At 42.3% G+C, this 25,838-nt stretch overlaps 1 protein-coding gene across 1 annotated transcript in view; it reads right to left on the bottom strand.

Moving 5' to 3' along the window:
- The window catches only part of SLC12A8 (solute carrier family 12 member 8), a 131,613-nt gene that overhangs the window by 7,292 nt on the left and 98,483 nt on the right, over positions 1 to 25,838 (bottom strand). Inside the window, exons 9-12 of the mRNA XM_038583067.1 lie at positions 21,766 to 21,912; positions 14,834 to 15,479; positions 1,993 to 2,090; positions 1,331 to 1,448 (exon numbers count right to left, since the gene is read on the bottom strand). Of these exons, the coding sequence (XP_038438995.1) occupies positions 1,331 to 1,448; positions 1,993 to 2,090; positions 14,834 to 15,479; positions 21,766 to 21,912 (1,009 nt within the window). The remainder of the gene's footprint in view (positions 1 to 1,330; positions 1,449 to 1,992; positions 2,091 to 14,833; positions 15,480 to 21,765; positions 21,913 to 25,838) is intronic.

Genomic DNA, 25,838 nt, shown 5'->3' on the forward strand with positions numbered 1-25,838 from the left:
AGCTTTATCATTAAGGAATAACAGATATACAATCAGAGTGCTGATTGTGTTTCTTACTTTCTATATTCTTGACGCTCTGGTCATTGATTTCAGAACTTTCTTCTTTTTAGACTATGGTCTATCCTGGTAAATGTTTCATGTATACTCAAAAAGAATGTATACTCTGTCATTAGGTGGAATGTTCTATAAATGTCAGTTTGGTCAGGTTTGTTGACAATGTTCTTCAAGTCTTCTAAAGTCTTACTGATTTTATGCCTATTTATTTCAGCAATTATTGAGAGAGAGGTATCAGAATCTTGGACTATAATCATTAAGTTTTCTATTTCTTTTTGCAATTGTCAGGTTTTGCATCACATGATTTCGAAGCTCTGTTTCTAAGTGTATAAGTATTAAAGTTGTTTTGTCCTATTGAAGAATTTTTCCCTTTACCTTTCAGAAATGACCCTCTTTATCTCTGGTCTGTTTCTGAAATCTATTTTGTCTGGTGTTAGTACAATCACTTCAATTTTATTTTAATTAATGTTATAATGATATTACCTTTTCTCTCCCCTTTGCTCTTAATTTATTTGTGCCTTTATGTTTAAAGCAGATTTCTTGTAGGCAGCATATAGTTGGATAATGCTTTTTTATTCAATCTGACAATCTCAGTGTTAATTGGGAACATTTAACCATTTAATTGGGAATGTTAGACCATTTATATTTAGTGTGCTTATGGATAGGTTTATATAAACCACCTTGCTATTTGTTTTTTGTTTGTCTCATATGTCCCTTATTATCATTTTCTTCCCCCTGCTTTATTATGACTTGAGTATTTTTAAAATTCAATTTAATCTTCTTTATTGGCCTATTAGCTATATCTCTTTGTTGTATTATTTTAGTGGTTGCTTTAGAGTTTGTAGTATATCTTTTAAACTTATCATTGTTTACCTTTAAGTGATATTATAGTATTTCACAGTAGTATTAGAAACCTAAAACAGTATATTTCCATTTCTTTCCTCCAGGCCCTTGTGCTATCGTTGTTACCAATTTTACTGTCAGATGTCTTATAAATTCTCAGAAGTTGCTACACTTGATCTTAGCCAAAAGGCTAGGAAGCAATCAATCTCAGAAGTCGTTATTTTTTATTTGTTACCATTTGTGTGCTGCTATATTTTTCCTCTTGGACTATAAGCTACTTGAAAATAGGATTCATAGTTGAGTCAGTGTTGGCATTTAATAGGAGGTCAAAATGCATTTTTTTCAATGAATGCTAAAGGAGAAGAAGGAAGATGGTGGCAAAAAGGCTCTGATAAAAATAAAAAAATAAAAAAAAAAAGGTTTTGCTGCTTACCAAGGTGAAGCCCTGGACTGGCCCGACCGATGTAGAAATACACAATGGCAGCAACACCCATGTTAATGAGTGTGTAGACCCACTGAATCACAAACATGATGAGAAGGGACCCAATAGCCTGTGGAAACAGTAGGAAGGGCAAGTCACCTAATGGCTTATCACACAGTAAGCAAGCCACAAGCCCAGGGCCATAAGAAACAATAGTCCCTCTCATCAACCTCTGATCACTATCAATTCTGAACAGTTGAAGTTCACATATAATTCAAAATCTCATTTAAGCAGATATTTGAGAAGATACCTGGCAAAAGTACCCTGTAATCAAAACAATCAATAAATAGATATTCTAACCTAGTTCCTTGTCCTACTCCTCCCTAGAAGAAACAAATTAGAGTTAAATTATGCTAATTTGGTATGCCTAGAAATTTAGTGACCCACAGGTTATCACAGGTGATTATTTTTAAAGCAAACCATTGATTAAAATAAGTGGTTCATTAAATATAATCTTACCATTTGTAGTCTCCTTTAAATTCTAATGTAACACACTCAAATCTCATTGCTCCTAGTTAAGACTGTCCTTTCTCTCTCCTATGCAGTGCCCTAGATCAACATCTCTACCTGAATTCTTTCTTAAGGACAATTGAGATGAAGATGAAGTTACTCACCCCTAACAGGGAGACCCAGGGGTTGCACACGTGGGTATAGAAAGAAGTTGGTTTCCTCTGAATATCTTGCTCTTGGAGCCTAGACTTTAGGAAGAAATCTAAAAAATAAATGAGCCAAAGCCTTGGTTACCAATTTGTTACCAAACGCTTTTCTATTTCTATGAGCAAATACCTATAAATTCCTCTTCACCAATTTTGTAACTCAGCCTAAAAAACAATTTTCATTCACCTCAACCATTAATTCCCTTCACCACACTGAAGGCTTGCTTTACTAGTAACTTTACACCTCGTAAATCATGATCTCAATCTATCTCCCTCTGCCTATCACCTCTTTTTTTTTTTTCTTATTTACTCTACTGTCTCTCACCCCAACGGTTCATAGACTACAAAGGGATCTTTAGTCAAATTGCCCTAGTATGTTTTTGCTCTCTATTACCTACCTCCTCTTTTCACTACCTTCTTACCTACCTAAGATTCTGTGGTCCAAGACTAATGGCATTCCCTTGCTTACCTCACCTGCTTCCATACTTCAGTATTCCTCCACAGTCAACTCATTCTCCTACTCTCTGATGTAAAGAATTTATAGCTTCTCCTCTCAAAAGAGAGCTTTTGTATTCTCTTATCACCAAATTCTCTTACCACTAAATCTACCAATCTACTGGCATCTGTACCCTCTTTTCTGCCTTTCTTCCTTTCACAGTGGATGAACAGTCTCAGCTCTTATCCAAGGCAGAACCTATCACTTGTGCCCTGTTTAAATGATGCTTTTGCAGCACCAATTTCTCTATCGTTTACTGAATCATCCCCAACAAATACAAACACATTGTAATTTCCCCCACCTAAACAAATATTTCCCAGTCCACTTCTCAGCTACTGCCCTATTTCTTTATCTTCCTTATAGCAAAACTCCTCAAAAGAATTGCCTGTACAGTCTCTACCTCCCGTTACTTCCTCAGCTCACTCTAAAGATTGTATATAACATTCCACTAAAACTACTCTACCTAAGTTTGTCCATGACTTGAAACTTTTCAAATTCAATGGTTAACTCATGGTCCTCATCCTACTGGGACTTTCAGACAGCATCTGACACACATGATCTCTTTTTTATTGAAACACTTTCTTCTCTTGGTTTGTAGGATGCCTTTCTTCCCTGGTTTTCCTCCTATCTCATTGGCCACTCCTTCTCAGTGTCCTTTGCTGGCTTACAACCTCCTCCCAATTCCCAAATACTGGAGTATCCCAACATTTATTTAGTCCCTGGTACTCTTCTTATTTCCATATATCCTCACTCCTAGGAGACGTCATCTAGTCCCAAATGATTCTGAGTACTATCCACATGCTGATGGTCCAAGTTTATATCATCATCGGCCTCTCCCTTGAACTGAAGTTTTGAATATCTAGTTGTCTTCTTAATATCTCCCCTTACCTGGCAAACAAGTACCTCAAATTTTCCCATGGCTAAAACAGAAATCTTTTCTCTACAAGTCTTCTTCATCTGAATAAACGATAACACCATTCACTCAAATACTGAAGATTTATCTTTAACCCCTCTTTCCTCACACATACATCTATTTCATCAGTAAATCTGGTTTTTACCACCAAAATATATCCAAAATATGAGCAATTCCTTACCACCTCCATTGCTCCCATCCTAGTTCAAGCCACCTTCATCTTTCATCTGATTTATTATAGTGTGTTCCTATAGTAGAGACTACAGTCAGAGTACATTTCCCAGGATCTCCTACAGTGAGGTGTGGTCACATGGCTAAATTCTCACCAGTGGAATGTGAACAAAAGTGGTGAGCACCACTTCTGCACCAAGGTATTAGAACAGGTATGCCTCTTCTCTGTGCCTGAAATCTGAACATGGTGACTGAGTCTTGACTTTGCGTGACAAGGTACTGAAGGATAATAAAGTCAAAAGTATGGAAGGAGCTCTTTCCACTGTGTTTGAGCAAGTATATTTTTGATGATTGTTCTAGCAGTTTAGCTTACCTTAATATATTGCCAATAGGCTTTGACTCTTCTCACTTCTCTCTATACAATTCATTCCTCATAAAGCCAGTGATTTTTTTTTTTAAGCCAGTGATTTTTTTAAAGTGATTTTCTTAAAGCCTGAATCTGATTATGTCACAACACTGGCCTACAGGGAGGTCAATGCACTGACCTCCACTTGCCTCACATCCACACCTCCTACCTCTCTCCCCTGGCCGAATCCTTTCCAGTTGCTGCTGGGCTTCTGCTGTTCTTGGAACTTACCAATCCTATTCCCACCTGAACCTTTAAACATGCCATTTCCTCTGCCGTAATTCTTCCCCCACTTCTCTACATGGCTCATCATTTTATACAATTAGATTCTTCATTAAAAGATCCTTTTCTCAGAGATATCTTTTCTGGCAAACCTATCTGAAACAGTACCTTTTTCCCCAGCCTGTCTCTCTCTATCCTGTTATCCTGCTTTATTATTCATCATAGTAGTCCTCACTTCCTGACATCACAGTATATATCTGTTGGCTTGTTTAGTATGTGTCTTCCCCTACTAGAATATAAGCTCAACGACAGCAGAGACTTTCTGTGTCTATTCAGAATGTTCCCCCACACCTGGAACAGTGTTTGAAATGTAGTCAATGTTCTCTACATGTGGTTAAATGAGTAAAGAAACCATCTTAGCCCCCAGAGTAGTCTTTATCCTTTCAACATCTGTCTGCCTTCATCATGTGCTTCCAACTATTATACGTATCTTTTGTACTTCCATACCTTGAGGGCAATGACTGTCTTTTACATCTCTAAATGCCAAATCCTGGCATTTAGAAGTTTATGTATAGGAGGTGCTCAATAAATGTCTTCTCATTAATTGTGGATTAAAATAAACTCCGCCAAAGTTTATGATTGATTTGAATCAATGGCTTTATTACCTTTTTCTAAAAAGTAGGAATACTGTTGATTGCCATTAATTAAATTATACAATTTTAACATGCCCAAGGCGTGATTCATTTTTTCAATCACAGGCTTAGTGAAATGCAGTTGCCTGCCTTGGAATTTTTTTTTTTTTCTCCCTTGGATTATTAAGAAGGAACGGTATTGGTTAAGGACTTAGATTTTTGCTTCTCTGAGATCTGTGAAATGTTAAGCTCACCCTTTCCCAGTTAATCTCAATCTTATACAATCTCAATTACACTGTACATAAGGGAAATTTATGTGTGTGTATGTTTTCTGAGGAACCTGGGGGGAAAAAGAAGGAAGGGGTGTGCCCTCCAGGCAAGCGCATTGGAATTTTATACATCAGCAATGTGAGGAAGAATTCAGGCAAGGATGCTCAACTACTTTGAATAAGTACAATCAACCAGTCAGACAATTCAGAATTTTGAATAGCTATGGTTCCCCTTCCAAAATGACTAAAAGAATTTTTTTTTTTTCTTGTCAAGGATTTTGCTTAAAGAAGCAAGTCTTATAGTCTAGTGTGGGAGGGGACAGTTTCTCATGGTATAAACTCTAGAATAATAACGAAGAAGGTGACTTTACTTTATCATTGCAAAAGTTTGCAAAACAAACAGGTAAACAAAACCATTCATCATGCATATTAAAAATATCAAATATAATAAAGAATAAACATAATTATGTCAAATTTTAAAATAAAAAATTAAGTAATTTTATAGATATTATTCAAAATAAGTATCAAACCATCTCTGAAAATGTACTCCATATCTTTAGCAGAATAAATACATAGTTCTAGTTAACATATATAAACCAAGAATGTGCATTTCTATAGTCCACTAAGGATCATGTTTCAAGTCCATGTGGTATTTTATTGTTGGTAATACAATTCTTTTAACCACTTTTCAAGTGTTATTTAAATTATTTCTAATTTGTTAGTAACACCAACAATGGAATTATGACAACCTTGAACACATCTCATGGTTTATTGTTTGGTTTTGAGTTGTTTCTTTGATATATAATTCCCCCAGACATACTTACACAATGAGGGAAATGAAAGTTTCATATTTCTTGTTACTTCATGAAAGATGAATCTTCAGAGAGAATAAACCAGAGATGTTATGTCAACTATACTTCAATAATAAAAATTAAAAATAAAAAGAAGGGCAGCCCAGGGGGCTCAGTGGTTTAGCGTTGCCTTCAGCCCAGGGCCTGATCCTGGAGATCCAGGATCGAAGTCCCATGTTAGGCTCCCTGCATGGAGCCTGCTTCTCCTTCTGCCTGTGTCTCTGCCCCTCTCCCTCTCTGTGTCTCTCATTAATAAATAAGTAAAATCTTAAATAAATAAATAAATAAATAAATAAATAAATAAATAAGGAGGAGGAAGAGGAGAAGAAGAAGAAGAATGAACCAGAGGGACTGTCAGCTATGGCAATGTGAAGAGGTCAGTGAATCCTCTCCACAAGAAGTAAGTATACACCTAGATAGAATAATAAAAAGCAATTATTCGGGGCTCTGGAATTTATCAAAGGGAGACAAATAATTAAGAAGTATTTATTTTTCAAAAACTGCTGGAACTGAGGGTCAGGATAGTGAGAGCCTATGGCCTGGCATCCCATTCCCAGCCCGGTTCTTACTAGCATGGAACCAGTCAGAAACTGGCAGTTTTGCTGCCAGACGGGGAAAACTTGTAAGTTGTGCCTTTGTAAGCTAAACATGGTGAATACAGTAGAAAACCAAAAGGGAAAAGTCCTCAGCTTTGCTAGCCTACGACTTGCCCAGCTAGGGCAAGTAGTGGACCAACCAGAAATTTAATGGAAATATTTAGAAATGAGAGAGCCATAGAAGGGCTATACAAGGACTATATCCCCCCCTATTTCCCTGGCTGGATGGCAAACTATGCTCCTGCCTGGGGGGCCCAAAGAGAGACTGGCAAAAAGTAAAAGCCAGGGGAGACTGAAGAACTAGCTGCAACTTTGCTTGCCAACCTCCACACAGATCCACCGGCAGACAGTGGAGCCTTATGAGCCATACAGACTCAAGGTCAACCCCCAGGAAGCCAGGCTAAAAATTAAAAATAAGAATAAAAATCTGAGTAAGGACATCAGAATCTACATACCACAAAGGAGACAGATCCCATAGTTCAAATCCAGAAAATTTACTAAAACAAACAAAAACCTGGAAACAGCAGAATCAGGAGTTGTCATACTGCATTACCTAAATTGTCTAGTATTCAACCAAAAATTATAAGACATGCAAAGAAATAGGAAATTGACCCATTTCCTATCCAAAGAAACACTGAGTGGGCCTGGGTGTTGGATTTAGCAAAGACTTCAAAGCAGCTAGTATAATAAATATGTTCAGGGGCACCTGGGAGGCTCAGTGGTTGGGCGTCTGTCTTTGGCTCAGGTCCTGGGATCGAGTCCTGCATCAGGCTCCACAATAGAGCCTGCTTCTCACTCTGCTTGTGTCTCTGCCTCTTTCTCTGTATCTCTCATGAATAAATAAATAAAAATCTTTTTTTTAATTATGTTCAAAGAATTAAAAAAAAAAAAAAAAAAAAAACAATGTCAAAGGCTCCTGGATGGCTCAGTCAGTTAAGTGTCTGACTTCAGCTCAGGTCAATTTTAGGGCCTGGGATCAAGCCCTGTGTTGGGCTCCCCACTCAGCGGGCATCTGCCTGTCCCTCTGCCCCTCCCTTCATTCATGCTTGCTCTCTCACTCTCTCTCAAATAGATAAATAAAATCTTTAAAAAAAAATACAATGTCAGTGACTTAAGGAAAATATGATGACAAGGACTTTCAAAATAGAGGATATCAACAGAGACACATAAACATTACAATGAAAATGAGGGGCACCTGGGGGGCTCAGCCAGCTAAGCATCAGACTCTTAATTTTGGCTCAGGTCATGGTCTCAGGGTCATGAGATCAAGCCCCAAGTCAGAATCCAGGGAGCCTGCTTGTCCCTCTCCCTCCCTTTCTGTCCCACTTCCCACTCCCACATGCACATATGCACACTCTCTCTCTCAAATAAATAAATAAATCTAAAAAAAGCAAATGAAAATTCTACAGTTAGCAAGTACAATAACATAAACAAAAGCTTTACTATATGGGCTCAACAGCAGATTTGAGACAGCAGAAGAAAGTACCAGTGAACTTGAAGATAGATCAGTAGAAATTATCCAAGCAGAAGAACAGAGAGAAAAAAAATGGAAGAAAAAGAAACAGAGCCCTGGAGGACAATGTAAAGTATATCAATTAATGTGTAGTGAGAGTCCCATAGAGATATGAAAGAAAAAGAAGAGCAGAAAAAATATTTGCAGAAATAATGGCTCCCAAATTTAATGAAAAACTTTAATCGACAGATCTAGAAAGAATGAATTCACTGGAGTGCTTCCAGCATGTGTACATAAACCTGATTACCACAGATCTACTATTTTTCACTTAAATTTTCGATAGCTTAATAGATGGGCAATGATATTTTAAAGGTAGCTTAATCTGTGTTCTTTGAATTAATACGATGGCCTAGTTTATAACAAATACTAACAGCAAGCAGCATACATTTCTTGTAGTGGTTCAGAGCACAGATTCTTTTTTTTCAAATGAGAGTCAGCATGCAACTCTTTTTTTTTTTTTTTTTTTATGATAGTTACACAGAGAGAGAGAGAGAGAGAGAGAGAGAGAGGCGCAGAGACACAGGCAGAGGGAGAAGCAGGCTCCATGCACCGGGAGCCCGACGTGGGATTCGATCCCGGGTCTCCAGGATCGCGCCCTGGGCCAAAGGCAGGCGCCAAACCGCTGCGCCACCCAGGGATCCCAAGAGCACAGATTCTAAAGTGAAAAGGACCTGGGTTCAAATTCTAACTGTCTCATATTCTGAGCAAATGTTTAACTTCTCTTAGCCTCTGTAAGGAGATAATAACAATGCCTAACTCTGAACTTAGATGAGATAATCTGTTAAGTGCTTATCTCAGTGCCAAAAACATGGGACATGCTCGAAAAATACTGGCTATTTTTAACTACCAACAATATTTAACACTTAACAATAAAAGTTTGTTGAATGAACAATGAAAGAGTCTGGGCATTGATTTTTCAGATGTAAATTGTATATTCATCTGCACACTTCTCTTTAGTAGAATCTGGATTTTGACCTTCCTATTTTTAAAAATAATATGCACTGGAAGGTATGCTTTTATCAGCTGTGCTTGTCAGAATAATTGTTTCCTTCTGTGACACTGTGTTGTACAAATGTTTTTTATTTCTATTTAATCAGATCCTTTTTGTCTTTGATGATGTCTTCAATAGTCAGAAATATCTCTCTTGCACAGCTGTTATAAATAAGGAATTTATGGCTATATAAGGTATAAAATACAGCCCAAGTTAATCCTTTTGATCCATTTAATTTCAACAATGTTTACTTAATAGTGATTTGATTCTTATTATTGTATGACATCTGGTCTGTCGCAGATTAGGTTCTTTTTTAAAAATATATTTATTTACTTATTCATGAAAGAGAAAGAGAGAGAGAGAGAGAGAGAGAGACAGAGACACAAGCAGAGGGAGAAGCAGGCTCCATGCAGGGAGCCTGGCACGGGACTCGATCCCAGGACCCCAGGATCATGCCCTGGGCCAAAGGCAGGCACTAAACCGCTGAGCCACCCAGGGATCCCAGATTGGGTTCTTATAATAGTGTAACTGTTTCTATCCTACTTTATTGATCAGTGTTTCATTTTTTTAAGCTACTATTTTCTCACTTGTGCATCAATTCAGCCTTATGGGGTGCTTGTTGCATGCTTTGTACTGTAATACTGTGATAAATATCAGGTGGAAAGACATGGCTTGTGACCAAAGGAAGCTCACAGTCTAGAGGTAAAGGAATAAAACTAATTATTTCTTTTCCTTAAGACAGACAGACAAATAGGCCTGAAGACAAATGTGTAAACAAATTTGATCTAAATGTATAAAACAATGTGCTAATTCTTCATACTACTAGCATGGATCAAATGTTATGCTTGCTAGGAGAGGAAATCAGGAAAGCCTTCTCAGAGGGGGTGTAAATGGGTACAAAAAGTTCGATGGATTTTAAACTATAAGTTGGAGTTGTTCTAGATGGACAAGCAGGAGGTGAAGCAACTGTGAAGATGGAACAGCATATGCACAGGCAGGAAGGAATAAAGAAAAAGATGTGTTTAGAGCACTCATCTAGGTGTAATGAAATACAGAGTATGGGCTGTCATGAGAAAAATGGCCAAAAAGGTAGTACAGGGCAGGGTTGTAAAGAACTCTGCAAATCACACAAAGGATCTTGGACTTTCAGTGGATTCGATTAGATTCTGCTGAAGGTTTTTAAGTAAGAGACACATGATGAGGGTTTCATTTTAGGAAGATAATTCAATGGACAATGAGAAGAAGAAACAAGCTGTGGGAGGACCTGGAGGCAGGAGCCTGGTTTGTAGACTTAGCAAGAGCCTGGGTACTGGATGGGAAGGGTCTGCACTAAGGCACAGGCCGTGAGGGTAGAAGAGAGGGAGTGGTCAACAGCTATGACATTTCTATGATTGGGCAACTGGGCAGCAGATGCTTCCTCGATGAAACTGACCACGTCTCTCCTAAAAACCCACTGAGAAGACGGAAAAGGAATTAAATAGGTATAAACTCACAAATGCAAGGAGAATGATAAAGAAAAGATAAAAGCAAGACTTGGAAGATGGAAAAGTGACAGAGGAATGGTAACAGAGTGAGCAGAGCAGGAGAGGATGAACTCTAGGGCCTACAGAGAGGGTACTGGCAAGGAGCAGTGCCATGCACACTGGTAGACGCCAGCAAAGGTGAAGACCAGGCCGTGCCATGTCCCTGGGACACAGTAAGGTACAGAGGACTGGTTGCAAGACTGTATCTGAAGCAGCTGGACACCAGGTTCCTTTCTTCTGCCCACACAGCTAAGTAACAACTCCTTCTTTGTCTGACCCCTTTCCTCTCAAGAAATCAAACCTGTGAGTGCCTGGACTTGGGACACCAGGCACAGCAAAGATTGGGTGAACAGAGCTAGAAACTAGGGAATTAAATTAGTCTGTTCTTAAACAGTAAGACACTCTTAACTCCCCTACTTTCCCCTGCTCCCTGAATGCAAGCAGCCATCTGGGTGAGACAGGAGATTAAAGCATTCTTCTTGGGCAGCCCGGGTGGCTCAGCGGTTTAGCACCTGCCTTCAGCCCAGGGCCTGGTCCTTGAGACCCAGGATCGAGTCCCACCGTCAGGCTCCCTGCATGGAGCCTGCTTCTCCCTCTGCCTGTGTCTCTGCCTCTCTCTCTCTCTCTCTCTCTCTCTTTCTCTCTCTATGTGTCTCTCATGAATAAATAAAATAAAAAATCTTAAAAAAAATAAATAGGCACTCTTCTCTGGAAGAAATAAAGAGTCCAGAGGAAACTTCTAGATAGTCACATTTTGGGGTCCTCCTGTGAAAAAAGCTAGCTTACTTCCTAATCATTCTATAGTGAGGTGCCCCAAACAACAAGTCTTGTCCAGTATGCATGTCTTCCAAACAGCTTTTTAGTACTTCACTTCCGAGTAGGAAAAGAAACGTAAAAATCAACAGACATTTTAGTAAAGCTTCTTGTATAAGAGAGAGAGAGAAAGGCCAAGTCAAAGAAAAAAGGATCTAGAGAACACAGGTCAATAAAGAGAGCATAAAAAGACTAAAGGGTGAATAAGTAATATCACTAGAGTGATAATATAAGCCATTGTGCCCACAAAACAAGAACGAGATGATGTTCCAATTTTTTAAAAGGTTGGGATGGGGCACTGGTGGCTCAGTCAGTTAAGCATCTGACTCTTGATTTTGGCTCAGGTCATGATCTCAGGGTCCTGGGAGTGAGCCTCACATTGGGCTCCACACACTGGGGAATCTGTTGGAGATTCTCTCCACCTCCCCCCCACTCATGCTTTCTCTCTCTCTCTCAAATAAATAAATCTCTTTAAAATATAGCATAAGGACAAATTGAGTTAAACCAAAACCTCTTAGAAATTAAAACCATGACAATTGTGACACAAACTGATTGTTGCTATCCAGTCTCTCCTTCTTCCTTTGGAAAAAACCCACACAATTTCATACGAAGCAGCAAAATAATCAGGTAAAAACATATTTACTAGCCTTCCCCCTGAGAATTGCTGGAAAGGCTGGCAAAGTAAGTTCAGGGCTCTATAGCCAGAAATCATATTTCTCAAAATTGATTGATTGATTTTGATTTTGATAATCTCAAAATCACTCAAAATTATATGTCAGAGCAGTCTAGGAGAGACACTACTATGACAGTCACCAAGGTACAGACACTGAAGTTGCCCACTGATTCTGAAAGCCCTAGACACTGGAGCCAGGTATGCAGTCATCTGCAGCTACCATCAGGCTTTTAGAGAGTTCCTTGAAGTTCCCATTATTCAGGTTTCCATTCCCAATTCCAGATGTAAGGGGGCTCATCTGATTAGCAGAGCCTTGCCCCCCTCCTGGAACTCTTAGCTGTAGGAGAGGTTGGAAAAGTGAGTTATCTGACATCTTCAGTTTTGAGTGTGAAATACTTGCTTTGCCTCTCACCAAGACTTATAACACTGGTAATTCTTCAAACATAGGGAGATCATTCAATGCTGAGTCAGAAAAAAAAAAAAAGGCAAAAATCTGGTACAATATTGTATTCAAAAAAATCTCTTGTTCCCTGGATCTGACATAGAAGAAGAGCGAAATTCCAAGATAATTCCTTTGTAGCAGGCTTAGAGAACAGATAGTCTAGACTGGAACAGGGTGACAGCCATAGGACAAAGGAAAAAAAGAAATGAATATGTTTGATTTCTGAAGAATTCAAGCATTTGGAAAATAACATTAAGCATTTGATATATCTGCCCAAGCATTTAGAGAAAAATGATGACAGAAAACCAAGCAAATAAAGAACAAGGCAACTATTAACTCCAGGAAACAAAGAAGGTTGAACAAAAAAGAAAATATAATCACAGTATAATATATGGCTCAGAGTTAGGCAATATTTACTTAATCATGGTAATAGAAATGCTAGCTATTAAATTGATCAAAAACTGTGATATAAGTACACTGGGACATTCGATGAGAAATCAGAGTGGCATAAATGAATTAAAGCTTCACTTACCATAGTAGGAAGTCAAAAGATGATATCTGAAACTGACACATCAAGAAGTAGAAATACAAATATATTATTTAGTAACATGAATGTGACAGAAGCAGTAACTTTTTGGTTGAAAGTGGGATTTTCTAGGAGTGGGACTAGGGAACAGAGAAGGGTACAAAGGATGGTATAGAAGAGCAGGGACTACTATTTCTGATTATGTTATTTTTTTAAAAAAGACTTATTTATTTGAGAGAGAGAAAGAAAGAATGTGCGTGGCCATGCAAGCAGAGAGAGGGACTGAGGGAGAGGGACAGAGAGAATCTCAAGCAGACTCCAGGAGAGCACAGAGCTCATTGTGGAGCTTGATCCCACAACCCTGACATCATGAGCTGAGCCAAAATCAGACAATCATCCAAGCTCCCCGATTATGTTACTTTTCATTCCACCTGGCTTATTAAAATTGTATGATTACTTTGATAAAAATAAAATAATTCTTAAAATTTTGATAATGCTCCTATCATTAAAAACCTCCCACCAATTTGAAGGGGAGGTGGGCGGAGGGTGGGGGTGACTGGTGACGGGCACTGAGGGGGGCACTTGACGGGATGAGCACTGGGTGTTATTCTATATGTTGGCAAATTGAACACCAATAAAAAATAAACTTATTAAAAAATAAAATTTAAAAAAAAAACCAAAAAACCTTCCACCAATCTGGAGATGAAGAAGGAAAAGCAAGTGTATGGGAGAATGTAAAGTTTTTGTTTTTAGACATCTCTTTCTGTGTCCCTCTGTCTCCTCCTCTTTGCTCACACTTGTCTACACAGAGCTCAAGGGGCAGGGTATGTAATGGGCTTCACATAAAGGTGGACCTGGGTATGACATCTGCTGTACAAAGTATGAGCTCTGAGACTTCTCTGTGACCCCAATGGGCCTCAGGGTCTTCACTTGTAAAGTTGAAAAATATAATATCTATTATATTACATGAAATAACATATGTAAAGCATCTGGAATGAGGAAGACTCAAAATTATGAATTCTTTCTTTCTCTCAGAATTTCTCATACCCTGTAAGCCTCTCTTTGAGAGTCTTTCTCTGTGTCTCCATGTTTGTAGATCTCAGAAAGCAAAGCAAAGCTGTGTTCCTTTGGCTATTTTTTTCTCTATCCTTTCTTGCCTGGTTTGGGAAATTCATCTTCCACAGACAAAACCTACTAAGGCAGACAGTTTGTTACATTTCCACTTCTCCTGAAAGGAAAAATTAGTCTCATTTGTATTGATATTATATCTCAGCTGATTTTTTTTTAATTTTTTATTCATTTATGATAGCCACAGAGAGAGAGAGAGAGAGGCGCAGAGACACAGGCAGAGGGAGAAGCAGGCTCCATGCACCGGGAGCCCGACGTGGGATTCGATCCCAGGTCTCCAGGATCGCGCCCTGGGCCAAAGGCAGGCGCCAAACCGCTGCGCCACCCAGGGATCCCTCTCAGCTGATTTTTGAGTAAAAATGAAATAATTGTTCAATTATTAACCATGGCTCCCAGCTCTACCATACAAGGATAGACAGAAATTTCTATTTGAAATCAACTGTAACAGAGTAGAATTAAAAATTCAGCTGATATTTGAATATAACGTTAAAAAATAAATATCACGCAAAACTGAAAAGGATTTTAAACCCAGCTATCAAGTGAACTGACTAAGGTCATGAAAGGGGATTGTGATAACCAAGTAGGTGAGGTTATCCCAAATAAGGAGGCCCTAATGTGATTCCAAGGCACTCACCTTCTCCAGTTGGGCCAGGCTGGTCCCTTGGCTCAGAGATGAGTTGTTCACCACATGCTCCTTCAGGCTGAACCCCTTCACTCCTGGCACTCTGCTTGTTCCAGTAGGCCTCCTGTCCCTCCCCGGAGGTAGTAGGCAACCTGTCAGAGCCCTCAGGAGGGAAGGAAGCTGGGGACTTGAGGTCCAAAAGGAAGCTATCTTGTAGGGTTTGCTTGGTGGCCTTCTTGTGTTTCTCCTTCTTACTTTCTGGGGTCCCATCACTGTCTCCGTGCCTGGGCTGGCTATTCTCAAGCTTCCTGGTTAGCTGGAGGAGCTGATCCATGTCTTTGGTGAATTCTAGTAGAGTGCCCTCAGGGAGGCTTCGGACAGTGCCCTCAGAGCCATAGCTGGGAGCCTTCTCCAAGAGCAGGTGCTCAGAGCAGTGGAGAGCCCCCGTGCCCTCCCTGTGCACTGACTCAGGTACGTGGCGAAGGCTGCAGGGAGCCATGGACAGGGAGAAGTAGGAGTAGTCCACTGCAATATACGTCAGCATGAAGTTGATGGTGACGATGGGGGCTAGCACATTCACCTGGCCCACAAGGACAAAGGCCATGGTCACTAAGCTTGTCAGGAAGATGGCAGCTATGGGTGTTTTATTTGGCCCTTTCTGCAGAAACAAAAATAACATGCAAGACTATGAAATTTCAGAAGAAAATCACATTATATGATAGTGGCACAACCACTTCTACTACTTCTACTATGATTCTACAGATCAGTTAACAAATTGGGATAATAATACTCAACTCCTGGGGTTATTGTGAGATCAGAGCTAATGCACATAAAATGCTTGACACAGCACTGACACACAGTTGGCTCCCAACAGTGGATATTGGCTGTTTTCATAACTACTAATATGGGGAATTAGCATATAGAACTTGGACTTCCCAAATATTTCTCCTTTTGTCCTTCATGGGTTTTAGCATCAGTCTTGGAAATCAGAGCGGTGCAAAGTTCCCAGGTTATAATGGGGGGAAATGACTTGAAGGGGATGGGAGACCTTGGAAGATGCAATAGAATCACTGGCGGCAGGGAAATCGTGAAACTAAACCTGCACGCTCTCACACATGAGCGCTTATATACGTCTGTTATTAGTGGAGGTGGGGGTGGGGACCTGTGGGACAATAACAGTGGAAGATACGTGCTAACCCCATGGAATCTGTCACTCCACAGAAACTACTCATCACGTCACTGACATGGTTCTTGGACCCAAAGCAGTAGTCACTTCTCCGTCCTCATCTTCCTTGACCTAAGAATTACATTTGACCCAGCTGATCACTCCCTGATCTTTGAAAGACTTTCTTTGCCTAGCTTCTCCTGATTTGCCTCGCTCCCCATTATCCGCTCCCTCTTAGTTCTCAGGGCTGGCTCTCCACATCTCTGAAATCTACATTTATAGTAGCCCAGGGGGCACCTGGGTGGCTTAGTTGGTCAAGTGTCTACCTTCGGCTCAGGTCACGATCTTGGGGTCCTGGGATCAAGCCCTGTGTCAGGCTCCCCACTCACCTCCCACATGTGTTCCTCTGCCGCTCCCCACTCATTCTCTTTCTCTCTCAAATAAATAAATAAAATCTTAAAAAAAAAAAAAAAGTAGCCCAGGGCAGGGTTAAGCATCCAACTCTTGATTTTAGCTCAGGTAATGATCTCAGTGTCTCAGGTCATGGAGCCTGCTGAGGATTCTCTGCCTCTCCCTTTGGCCTCCCCCCACCACCTAACCACCTACACTCCCATGCTCATGCGTACACTCTTTCTCTCTTAAAAAAAAAAAAATGTAGCCCAGGGCTCCATCGTTGGGCTCTTTCTCTTCTCTACCTCGATTTCCATCCTTGGTGATCTCAATCCAGGCTTCTGACTTTAAACACCAGGTTTATGTTTTTAACTCCCACATTTGAATCTCCAGCCTGAAATGTTCCCCTGAAATCCAGACCTAAATATTCAACTGTCTACTCAACATTTTTCATTGATGTCTAATAGGATCTCATAGATCTCAAACCAAACTGCTCACCCCCAATCTCCCACCCAACAGATCTACTCCTTCTATAGTCTCTGTCTCAGAAAACAGCAATTCCATCCTTCTGGCTGCTCAGTCAAGCAAAATTCTTGATGCCTTTTCTCATTCTCTCATTCTCCATTAGCAAATACTGTCAGCTTTACCCTTAGAATATGTACAGCATCTAACCACTGCTCCCACCTCCTTTACAGCCAACAGTCTGCAAGAGGAGGGGCAGACACATAAGCCATATCCAGACCTGACCTGTAAACCTCCCACATGTGTTCCTCCAGGTGCATTCCCCCTAGCTGATGGTCAGAATAGGGAGCAGCCTTTAAAGTCACAGGATGAAGACAACAGTCATCAGCCTGAGTCTCCAAGGTTCAGAGCCTCTGTTAACCTGAAACACCTGCCCTAGAGCTTCAGAGTAAAACTCTGGGAGAAAAAAAATAAGAAGTAAAAATACACTTTTACTGACTTTGAGGATTACATTTTTCAGTAGATCTACTACAGCTGTTTAACATACTCTAACAATAAATCTACTAAGAATAAACTAAATCCTTAGAAACTGAAGAGAACCTAAAAGGAGGGTGTGGAGTAAAAGGAAAGGCTAATGATCCAGGCCAAGACATTGACAAGGGCAGGCTGTGAAGTGTTATAATAGTCAAACATGAATGTCTGTCACCAAATGGCATCATAAAGAATGAAAAAACAAGCCACAGAATGGGAAAAGATATTTGCCACATATATAACTGACAAAGGGTAACCCCGAATGTTAAAGAATCCTTACAAAATAATGAGAAGAAGAAGAAAAAAATAATAATAATGAGAAGAAGACAGACAACCCACTAAAAAAAATGAGCAAAAGAATGTCTATTCAACATATGAAAGGTACCCAATCTCATTAAGTAATCAAGGAAATGCAAATTAAAACCATAGGGAGATTCCATTAAACATCCACCAGATTGGCAAGAATTTAAAAGTATGATAATATCAAGCATTGGCACAAACATAGAGGGACAGGAGCGCTTATCCACTGCTGATAGGAGTGTGAATTAATACGAGCACTTTGGAAAAAAGAGTTTGGTGTTATCTAGCAAGTGGAAATATATATACCTTATAGCTTAGCAATTCTAATAACAGGTCTACAGTCTGGAAGACCTCTACATGTGAACCTGTCTCCCAGTGTATGTTCGTTGTACCGTCTGTAGCAGTCCCAAATTAGAAACAGCCCAAATGTCCATCAACAGCAGAATGGATAAATAAATTCTAGCAAATGAGGAAACTCTATATAGGGATGGTAATAAACAAGCTGCTGCTAAAGCAAAAATGTGGATGAATCTCATGATGTTGAGTGAAGGAGGCATGCCACATTTATATGAAGTTTAAAAACAGGCAAAATTAAACAATTCTGTGTAGAGATGCATATGTAGGAAGCAGACCAGGGGTCAGCATACTATGGCTCCTGGGCCATCTGGCCACCATCTGTTTCTACATGCTCATGAGCTAAGAATGGTTTTGCATTTTTAAACAGTTGGGGGAAAAAAAATCAAAAGAGGAGGAATATTTTAAGATACACAAAAATTACATGAAACTCAAATTTCAATGTCCATAAAGCAGTTTGAATTGGAACATAGCCTACACCTATCCCAATAGGTGTGTCTGTGGCTACTTTTGAGATATTATTGCAGAGTTAGTTATGACAGAGACCACAGAGCCTGCAGAGCCTGAAGTATTTACTCTTTGGCTCTTTCCAGAAAAATTCGCCCACTCCTGAGTAGAGCTATAAAGAAAGCAAGGAAATTATGATCACAGAAGTCAGGTCAGTAGCTACAGCTACCACAGGGCGGGGGACAGGGCTCGGACTGGAGAGGGCATGAGGAAGGTGGCATCTGGGGGCCGGAAGTTTCACTTCAGTTATTCTTTAAACTGTTCATATTGGTTCCATGTTCTTTTCTGTATGCTGAATATTTTTCAAAAAAAAAATATTTTTTAAGTAGTTTTTATGCCCAGTTGTGGAGCTTAATGCAGGGCTTGAACTCATGATCCTGAGATCAAGACCTGAGCTGAGGTCAAGAGTCAGATGCTTACCTGACTGAGCCACCCAGTTGCCCTTTTCTCAAAAATTTGTTTAAAGTTTATTCTCCCTCCCATTAAAAAGGAAAATGTGCTAATAAAACGTAATCATATGTAAAGAAGCTTTGGTGAGAAAAATTTTTCAAAGTTAAAAGGCAAATGACAAACTATAGAAAATATTTGTAAAACAAATCACAAGGAGTTATCCTCTCTAAGCAGAGAAGAGCTTTTAGCAACTGAGAAGAAAAAGACCAACAATTACAGAAAAAAATTTTTAATTAAAAAAAATTTAAAAATACACACATATACATGTGTATATATATACATATATATGACTAAGAAGAAACGATGTCCAACCTCATTCATATAAGAGTAATACAAATCACGAGGATCCAGAGATGCCATTTCTCACTACACAACTGGCAAAAATTCACATCTGACAATGAACTATGATTGCCGGGAACGTGGTACCCAGGGCAAACAGTGGTCCATACACCCTATGTCTAAATATTCCAACTACAAACCACGCTAACAAACCGTTAAATCAAATGTGTTCTCTCCTTCCTTTGCAAACACACCTTCAGGACAGTGGAGAAGTCCAAGTTCAAGTTCAAGTTAAGAATCCTTGCACTCTCAGAGTTCCTCAGTGGAGGATGGCCGTGTATAGCCTCCAGCTCATAGCCCCCCTCCTACCCTTTCCAGACCATACCATGGGGGGCTCAGGCCCACATGCAGACTGTGGCCCATTCCTTGGTCCTAGAAAGGACAGGCCTAGGGAAGAGGTCCTTGCAGCCTCTGGATGTGGGTTGTGGAACGTCTGGGCAGAGAATTCTAGGCAAGAGTGCAAATGATCCAGTGTAGCACACCTAGATCATCCAGAAGCGGGGCATGGGATCCAGGAGGGCACAATCCCTTGTTCTCATGAACTTTATCCCAAGGACCAGAACAAAGTCCTGGTATTGGCCTGCGTCTAAGAGTGATGCTGGCTGTCAGGACGCAGGAACTGTTCTACATGCTGGTAGAAGTACAAAATGATACGACTCCTACAAAAGATGTTTTGGCAATATCCATCAAAATTAAAAATGTAGGGGATCCCTGGGTGGCTCAGTTTGGTGCCTGCCTTTGGCCCAGGGCGCAATCCTGGAATCCCAGGATCAAGTCCCAGGTCAGGCTCCCAGCATGGAGCCTGCTTCTCCCTCTGCCTGTGTCTCTATCATGAATAATTAAATTAAAAATCTTTTTAAAAAATTAAAAATGCATTTCCCCTTCGCCACAGCAAACTCACTTATGAAACTTTATCCTACAAATATATCTGCACGTAATTACACGTACACACACAAAACTATTCCCTGTAACACTGTTTACTGAAAGCCACACAAGGGTCAATCTATAGGAACAGGTTAAATAAACTATGGCATACCCACGTGATGGAAAAAGAATGGAAAAATTTCAGCATCTGTATGAAAAGATGATTTCCAAGCTATATTAAGTGGAGAAAAGATATAGAACAATGTGTTAGGACACTGTCTTTGTGTAAAAAAATACAGAGGAGGATTCATTAAAAAAACTAATAAAAACAGCTACCGATAGGGCATGGGTACAAGCGAAGAAAGAGATAATAAAAGACTCATGATAGAAGCAAAATTTGTCGATGTACACCATTTATGTCATTCTTAGTTTTGAGCTCCATGTATATACTACCTCATAAAAATACATGAAATTAAAGAAAAGGCATATACCACACAGAAGGTACAGACACGACAGCCAGAGCTCCTACTCAGCCCACGCTGGTGGATGCGTGAGAAATAGAGGATGGTAAGGGAGGACTAGTGGCCCTAACAGAGAAGGGTCTGGGGTGGGAAAGGGGTGGGGGAGGGCCTCTGTGGTGCTCCAACAAGATGGAAATGAACTCTACTGGGGCACCTGCGTGGCTCAGTCGGTTAAGTGTCTGCCTTTGGCTCAGGTCATGATCCCAGGGTGCTGGGACCGAGACCCAGGTCGGGCTCCCTGCCCAGTGGGGAGCCTGCTTCTCCTCCCTCTCCCCCTCCCTCTTGCTTATGCTCTCTCACTCTCTCTCTCTCTCTGTCAAACAAAATCTTTAAAAAAGAGAGAGAAAAAGAAACAAACTCTCATAAACCACATTATTGGGACGTGGAGTTCTCTGTCTCTTTTCTCATCCCTTAAGTTTGAGGAATGTCTCGTTCAGTCATTCCGTGACTCAATCAAGCTGCACTGTGTATCAGTAAGAACTTGGACCAGGAGGACTGACGGAGGCCCAGAGGCCCAAAGTGTGGGAAATCATCACAGGGCAAGCCCACAAGGAAGGCGAATTTCAAGGGCAGAGTGAGAGCTGCAAGGTCCAACTCTCCTCCTCACCAAGAGACTCTTTTTCTTCTATTCTGAACTTAAAGACTCCTGAATTTGTTTTTTTTTTAATTCTATGTTTTTAAAATAATAATAATATTAATTTAAAAAATTAATAATGGAAATTAAAAATTTAATAATAAAAAATTTAAAAAATTTTTTTTCTGAATTTGTTTTTATTAAAGGGTGTGGCGGTCTCTTTCCGTGCTGCCTCAGGGCCCCAGATGCCACTATGGCTGTTAGCTCACCCAGCGCTAAGGGGTCCTGGTGGCTGTGACCTGGACAGATGCTTTGTCCACCTGGCCCTGACTGAAGGTGGCCAGAGGCCAGGGATGAGAGAATGACCTCATCTCTCCCACTCTGGAGAACCTGACCCCTGGCTCTAATCAGAGAGACTTAAGCAATTTATTGGCCAATAATCAGGTTCACAGCAAAACATACATTTCTCCAAAAAATGGTCACTCACCCCTTGCCCCAGACAGGCCAGAGCAGGAACCACTTTCTCCTGGGCAATGCACTGCAGGATCCGGGGGGCTCCGTAGAGTCCTCCCATACAGGAGGCCAGGGATGAGATGTATAAGCCCAGCAGGAACAGGAAGCCCACCAGGGACACCTGTGGGGGAAGCGGTTTCATTACCCACGGCCAGAACTCGCTTGCCCCTTTCCGCTCGCCTGCGCTCAGCCATCTGCACCCCGCGGATGGTCAGTCCCTTAGGTTCCACCTCTGGGCTAGGTGCATGATATCCCCAGCCCCCCCCCCCTTCATACCACCACTGTCTCAGTTTGGCACACCACCACCAACACAGAGCGACTACAGGGGTTCTCCAACCCTCCCACCAAGTGTGCACCTGACTCACCTAGAGGCCTTGTTAAAATACGGATTTCTGGTCCCTGCCAGGGTTTCTGATTAAGAAGGTCTAGGGAAGCGCCCAAGAATTTGGATTTCCCACAGGATCCCCATGGATGCCGATGCCCAGAGGCGCTGGCCGACGACAGTGCCCACGGGCCTCGGGTCTCTAAGCCGCGCCCGCTCCGACTTGCGCCCATGCCTCTGCAGAGTGGCCTCTCTGAGCTCAGACGGGACCACAGAGACACCAAGGGCTCCCCAGCACCCGGCATCCTCAGGCCTCTGGTCCCCGACCTCTGTCGCCCCACATCTGGGTGCTCGTCTGGGTCACGCGCTCCCCGCCTGCCGCCGAGCTCCCATCTGCCTGGTGCCTGTTACACCAGGTTGGGCTTCAGGTCCTCCCCCGGCTGCTCCCCAGGGCGCCTTGGTGTGAGCCTGGGGAGCACCCAGCACGCAGTCTCCTCTAGTGCTCCCTGAGGCCTCGCTGCTGCAGAGCACCTGTCTTGTTCACCCGAGATCCTTGGGGCCAACACAGAGCTACAGACGCTGAAGGAATGAACGCGCTCCGTGACCCACGTGGCCCACGAGTCACTAACCGGCAGAGAAGGAGAGGGCACAGTTGTCCCGCGCGGTGTCGACTCGCAAAGATCAGTGCTGCTGGCCACGCAGCTGGGTCACAGGCTGTGGGTGGGGAACCTCCTCACCCTCCCGAGCCCCCTTCTGTACTCGCTCTGATGACCGAGGTGCCCTTCTCCACTCCACCGTAGGCACAGCGGCCAGAACTGTGCGCTCTGGTGCTCCTCGCCCACCTACCACAGGCCTTGCCCTGGCTTGCCCTACGCTGCACGGTTTTGCCACATCCTTCACGACGAAGACCGTCCGCTCACTTTTTATGCCCCTCCCTTAGCGGCCCCTGGGTCAGTGGCATCGAGCTACATGGAACACTAGCTCCTGGCTAGACCTCTGTCCTGGCATAAACGACACCAGCCAGGATTCCTGATTGGAAGTGTATTATATTTAAAAAGAATATATTTGCAGGATAGGAGAGGGTCACAGAATCATCACGAAGCTGAACGATCAGGTTTGGAAACAGGCAAGACCCTAGCCTGGAGGTGCAACTGGGACTCTGGACAGGGGACAGTTTGGCCAGGATGCTACTGTCACCCTGCCGCCCTGCAGATGAATTCCCCCCATCCCTTCCTCGTTGCCTCATTTCTTACACTCGGGTAGCATCTGATGGGTCTAGCTGAGGTCCCATGTCCTACCAGGGCCACAAAAGGACAGGCAAGAGAGAGGCCTGTCCTTGGGGCTTCTGTAATCTTAAATGGGGCTTGCTCCCCCCAAGATCATATATAGGTGGGGTAACCCGCACATGGCCAGGGATGCAGGGGCCTGATGGCCATGACTCGGGTCCACTGCACAGCCTAACTCGTCCTTCGTTTCAATGTGGATTGCTCTTCCCTAAACGCATGACCTCGTCTTCTCCCCAGTGAATGTCCCTCGTCTATTTTCTTCATTGTCACCAGCGTCTGTGTCTACTCTGCCCTCACCCTTCTTATCATTTTAGTACTAGCAGAAATTCGTATTATCTAACGTTTCTCATCACCTGATTGCTTGTGCTCGGACGGCACTTGTGATTCCCAGCTGTGTGCAGCGCATTACACTCAGGGGTTGTCAGAAGCCCCTGGGCCTCATGCGTCTTGCCCCCGCCCTGCGCCAAACAGGCCGGCAGACGGTCTCCACAAGTGCCCACGAAGTCACGAGGCTTCACGACTCATGCCCTGGATGCCCCACAAAATTGTTAGATAAACTGGTTCCGTTATCAACCCCGGATCGATTCTGGGATGCAGTCCTCCACCTCTAACCTTTGTTTCTGTCTTCTCAGGCCAACACATCCTGGATCAAGAACACACAGGCCTGGGGACGCCTGGGTGGCTCAGCAGTTGAGCATCTGCCTTCAGCTCAGGGCGTGATCCCAGGATCCGGGATCAAGTCCCACGTCGGGCTCCCCTCATGGAGCCTGCTTCTCCCTCTGCCTGTGTCTCTGCCTCTCTCTCTGGGTCTCTCATGAATAAATAAATAAAATCTTAAAAAAAAAAAAAAAACACACACACACATAGGCTTGGGCTGCCTGGTTGATTCAGTTGTAGAATATGCGGCTCTCGATCTTGGGTCATGAGTTTGAGCCCTACATTGTGGGTAGGGATTACATTAAAAAATACATAAAAAATAAAGAAAGAAAAAATAAAAATAAAAAATAAAATACATAGACCCTGCGGTGAAATTTTATCAAAAGCTTTTAGAAAATGTAACTAGTAGTTCTCCACTCGGGCTACACCTAAGGACCACTCCAGGGGGTTTGGCTCTATCAGGGTGGGGTGGGGCACAGATAATGGTGGACTTTTCAAAAACCCTCCAGGCGAAGTCCAATGCACAGCCCGGGTAGAGAATCACTGGCCAGGGTGCATTGTACCCACTGCACGTCCCTTCAGAGAATTTTCTAGGAGATGCAGGCATGGTATCTCCTTGCAGAAATTTTGTTGCTTCTTATCCAAAAGGTTATATATATTTGTGTTAGAAAAAAAAAATGTTTTTTCATTGAAAGCCTGCCCGTTTACGCAGATTGGAAATGAAACTGCCCAGGCTGGTTTCCTCCTGGTGTGGGGCTGACTCCAGGAAGCTAGAGTCTCCGGCACCAGGAGGCCGTGGTACAGTAACACCCATCTTGGCCAGCCTTCCCACAAACACCCTCTGGGATCCTTGCAGAACCTTTGGGCTGGGGGCCAGAGGGGGGACTGTCCAGACATGGTGACTTGTTTATGTTTCTGCCCCGTGTGTCTGCTGTGTTTACACTGGTTTGCTCACTCGACAATCTTTTACATAAAACTATTATTTTGTCAGTTTTTTGAAAAATAAATGAAAGGTTGGTCCTCAGGTCTGGATCAATTATAAAACCTCCATTCTCCCTCTCCCACATATACCCGGTGTCTTCCTTCCCAGCTGTCATCCATCCGCCCATGGGAGCAATCACTGAGGCCAGGTGATGTACCTGGCACAGCGCTAGGCACAGAGCGAGACCTTATAGGCACAACAGCGAACCGCACAGCTTTGCTCCCAGCCCTTGTAGAGTTTAATCATTTCTCTCTTCCTATGGAACTTCCGGTGGAACTGGGAGCTTGCAAACTGCCAGGGGAGAGGAAGTGAGCATTTATCTGATCAGATGTGCGTCGACAATTCTTTAGAGGGAAAAACAATAAGCACTCCTCTGTCATACACCTGTTGGAGCCACCCCAAAAAAGCTCTCCGTCTTTCCAAAATTATCTGAGGTGTGAACTACGCTAATTTCTTTCTGCTGTAACTGCTGATGGAACTTGTAATTCCACCTCCTTGCTTTCCGTATTTTACCCCGGTGACCATCAGAGAGCTTCGGCCGTTGAGAAGTCCCCCCTATCCACCACCGGCCGCCCCCTTCTCTTGAAGGATCATATTCAAAGTCCCTTGCAAGGTGCTCACTCTGCTTCATCCACTTCCTGTGGCCCCTTGACATCAGTGAGGAGTACATCCTGCAACTCCTACGATCCCAAATTGTCTCACGGTCCCCTCGTCTTCCGCAACATCAGATTTCCACAGACACGAGCTTCCTCCTCCACAAAATGACCCATATCTCCACTGTCAGCCAAGTTTTCTCTCAC

This window comes from Canis lupus, chromosome 33, assembly GCF_011100685.1.
Source record: "Canis lupus familiaris isolate Mischka breed German Shepherd chromosome 33, alternate assembly UU_Cfam_GSD_1.0, whole genome shotgun sequence".
NCBI lineage: Eukaryota > Metazoa > Chordata > Mammalia > Carnivora > Canidae > Canis > Canis lupus.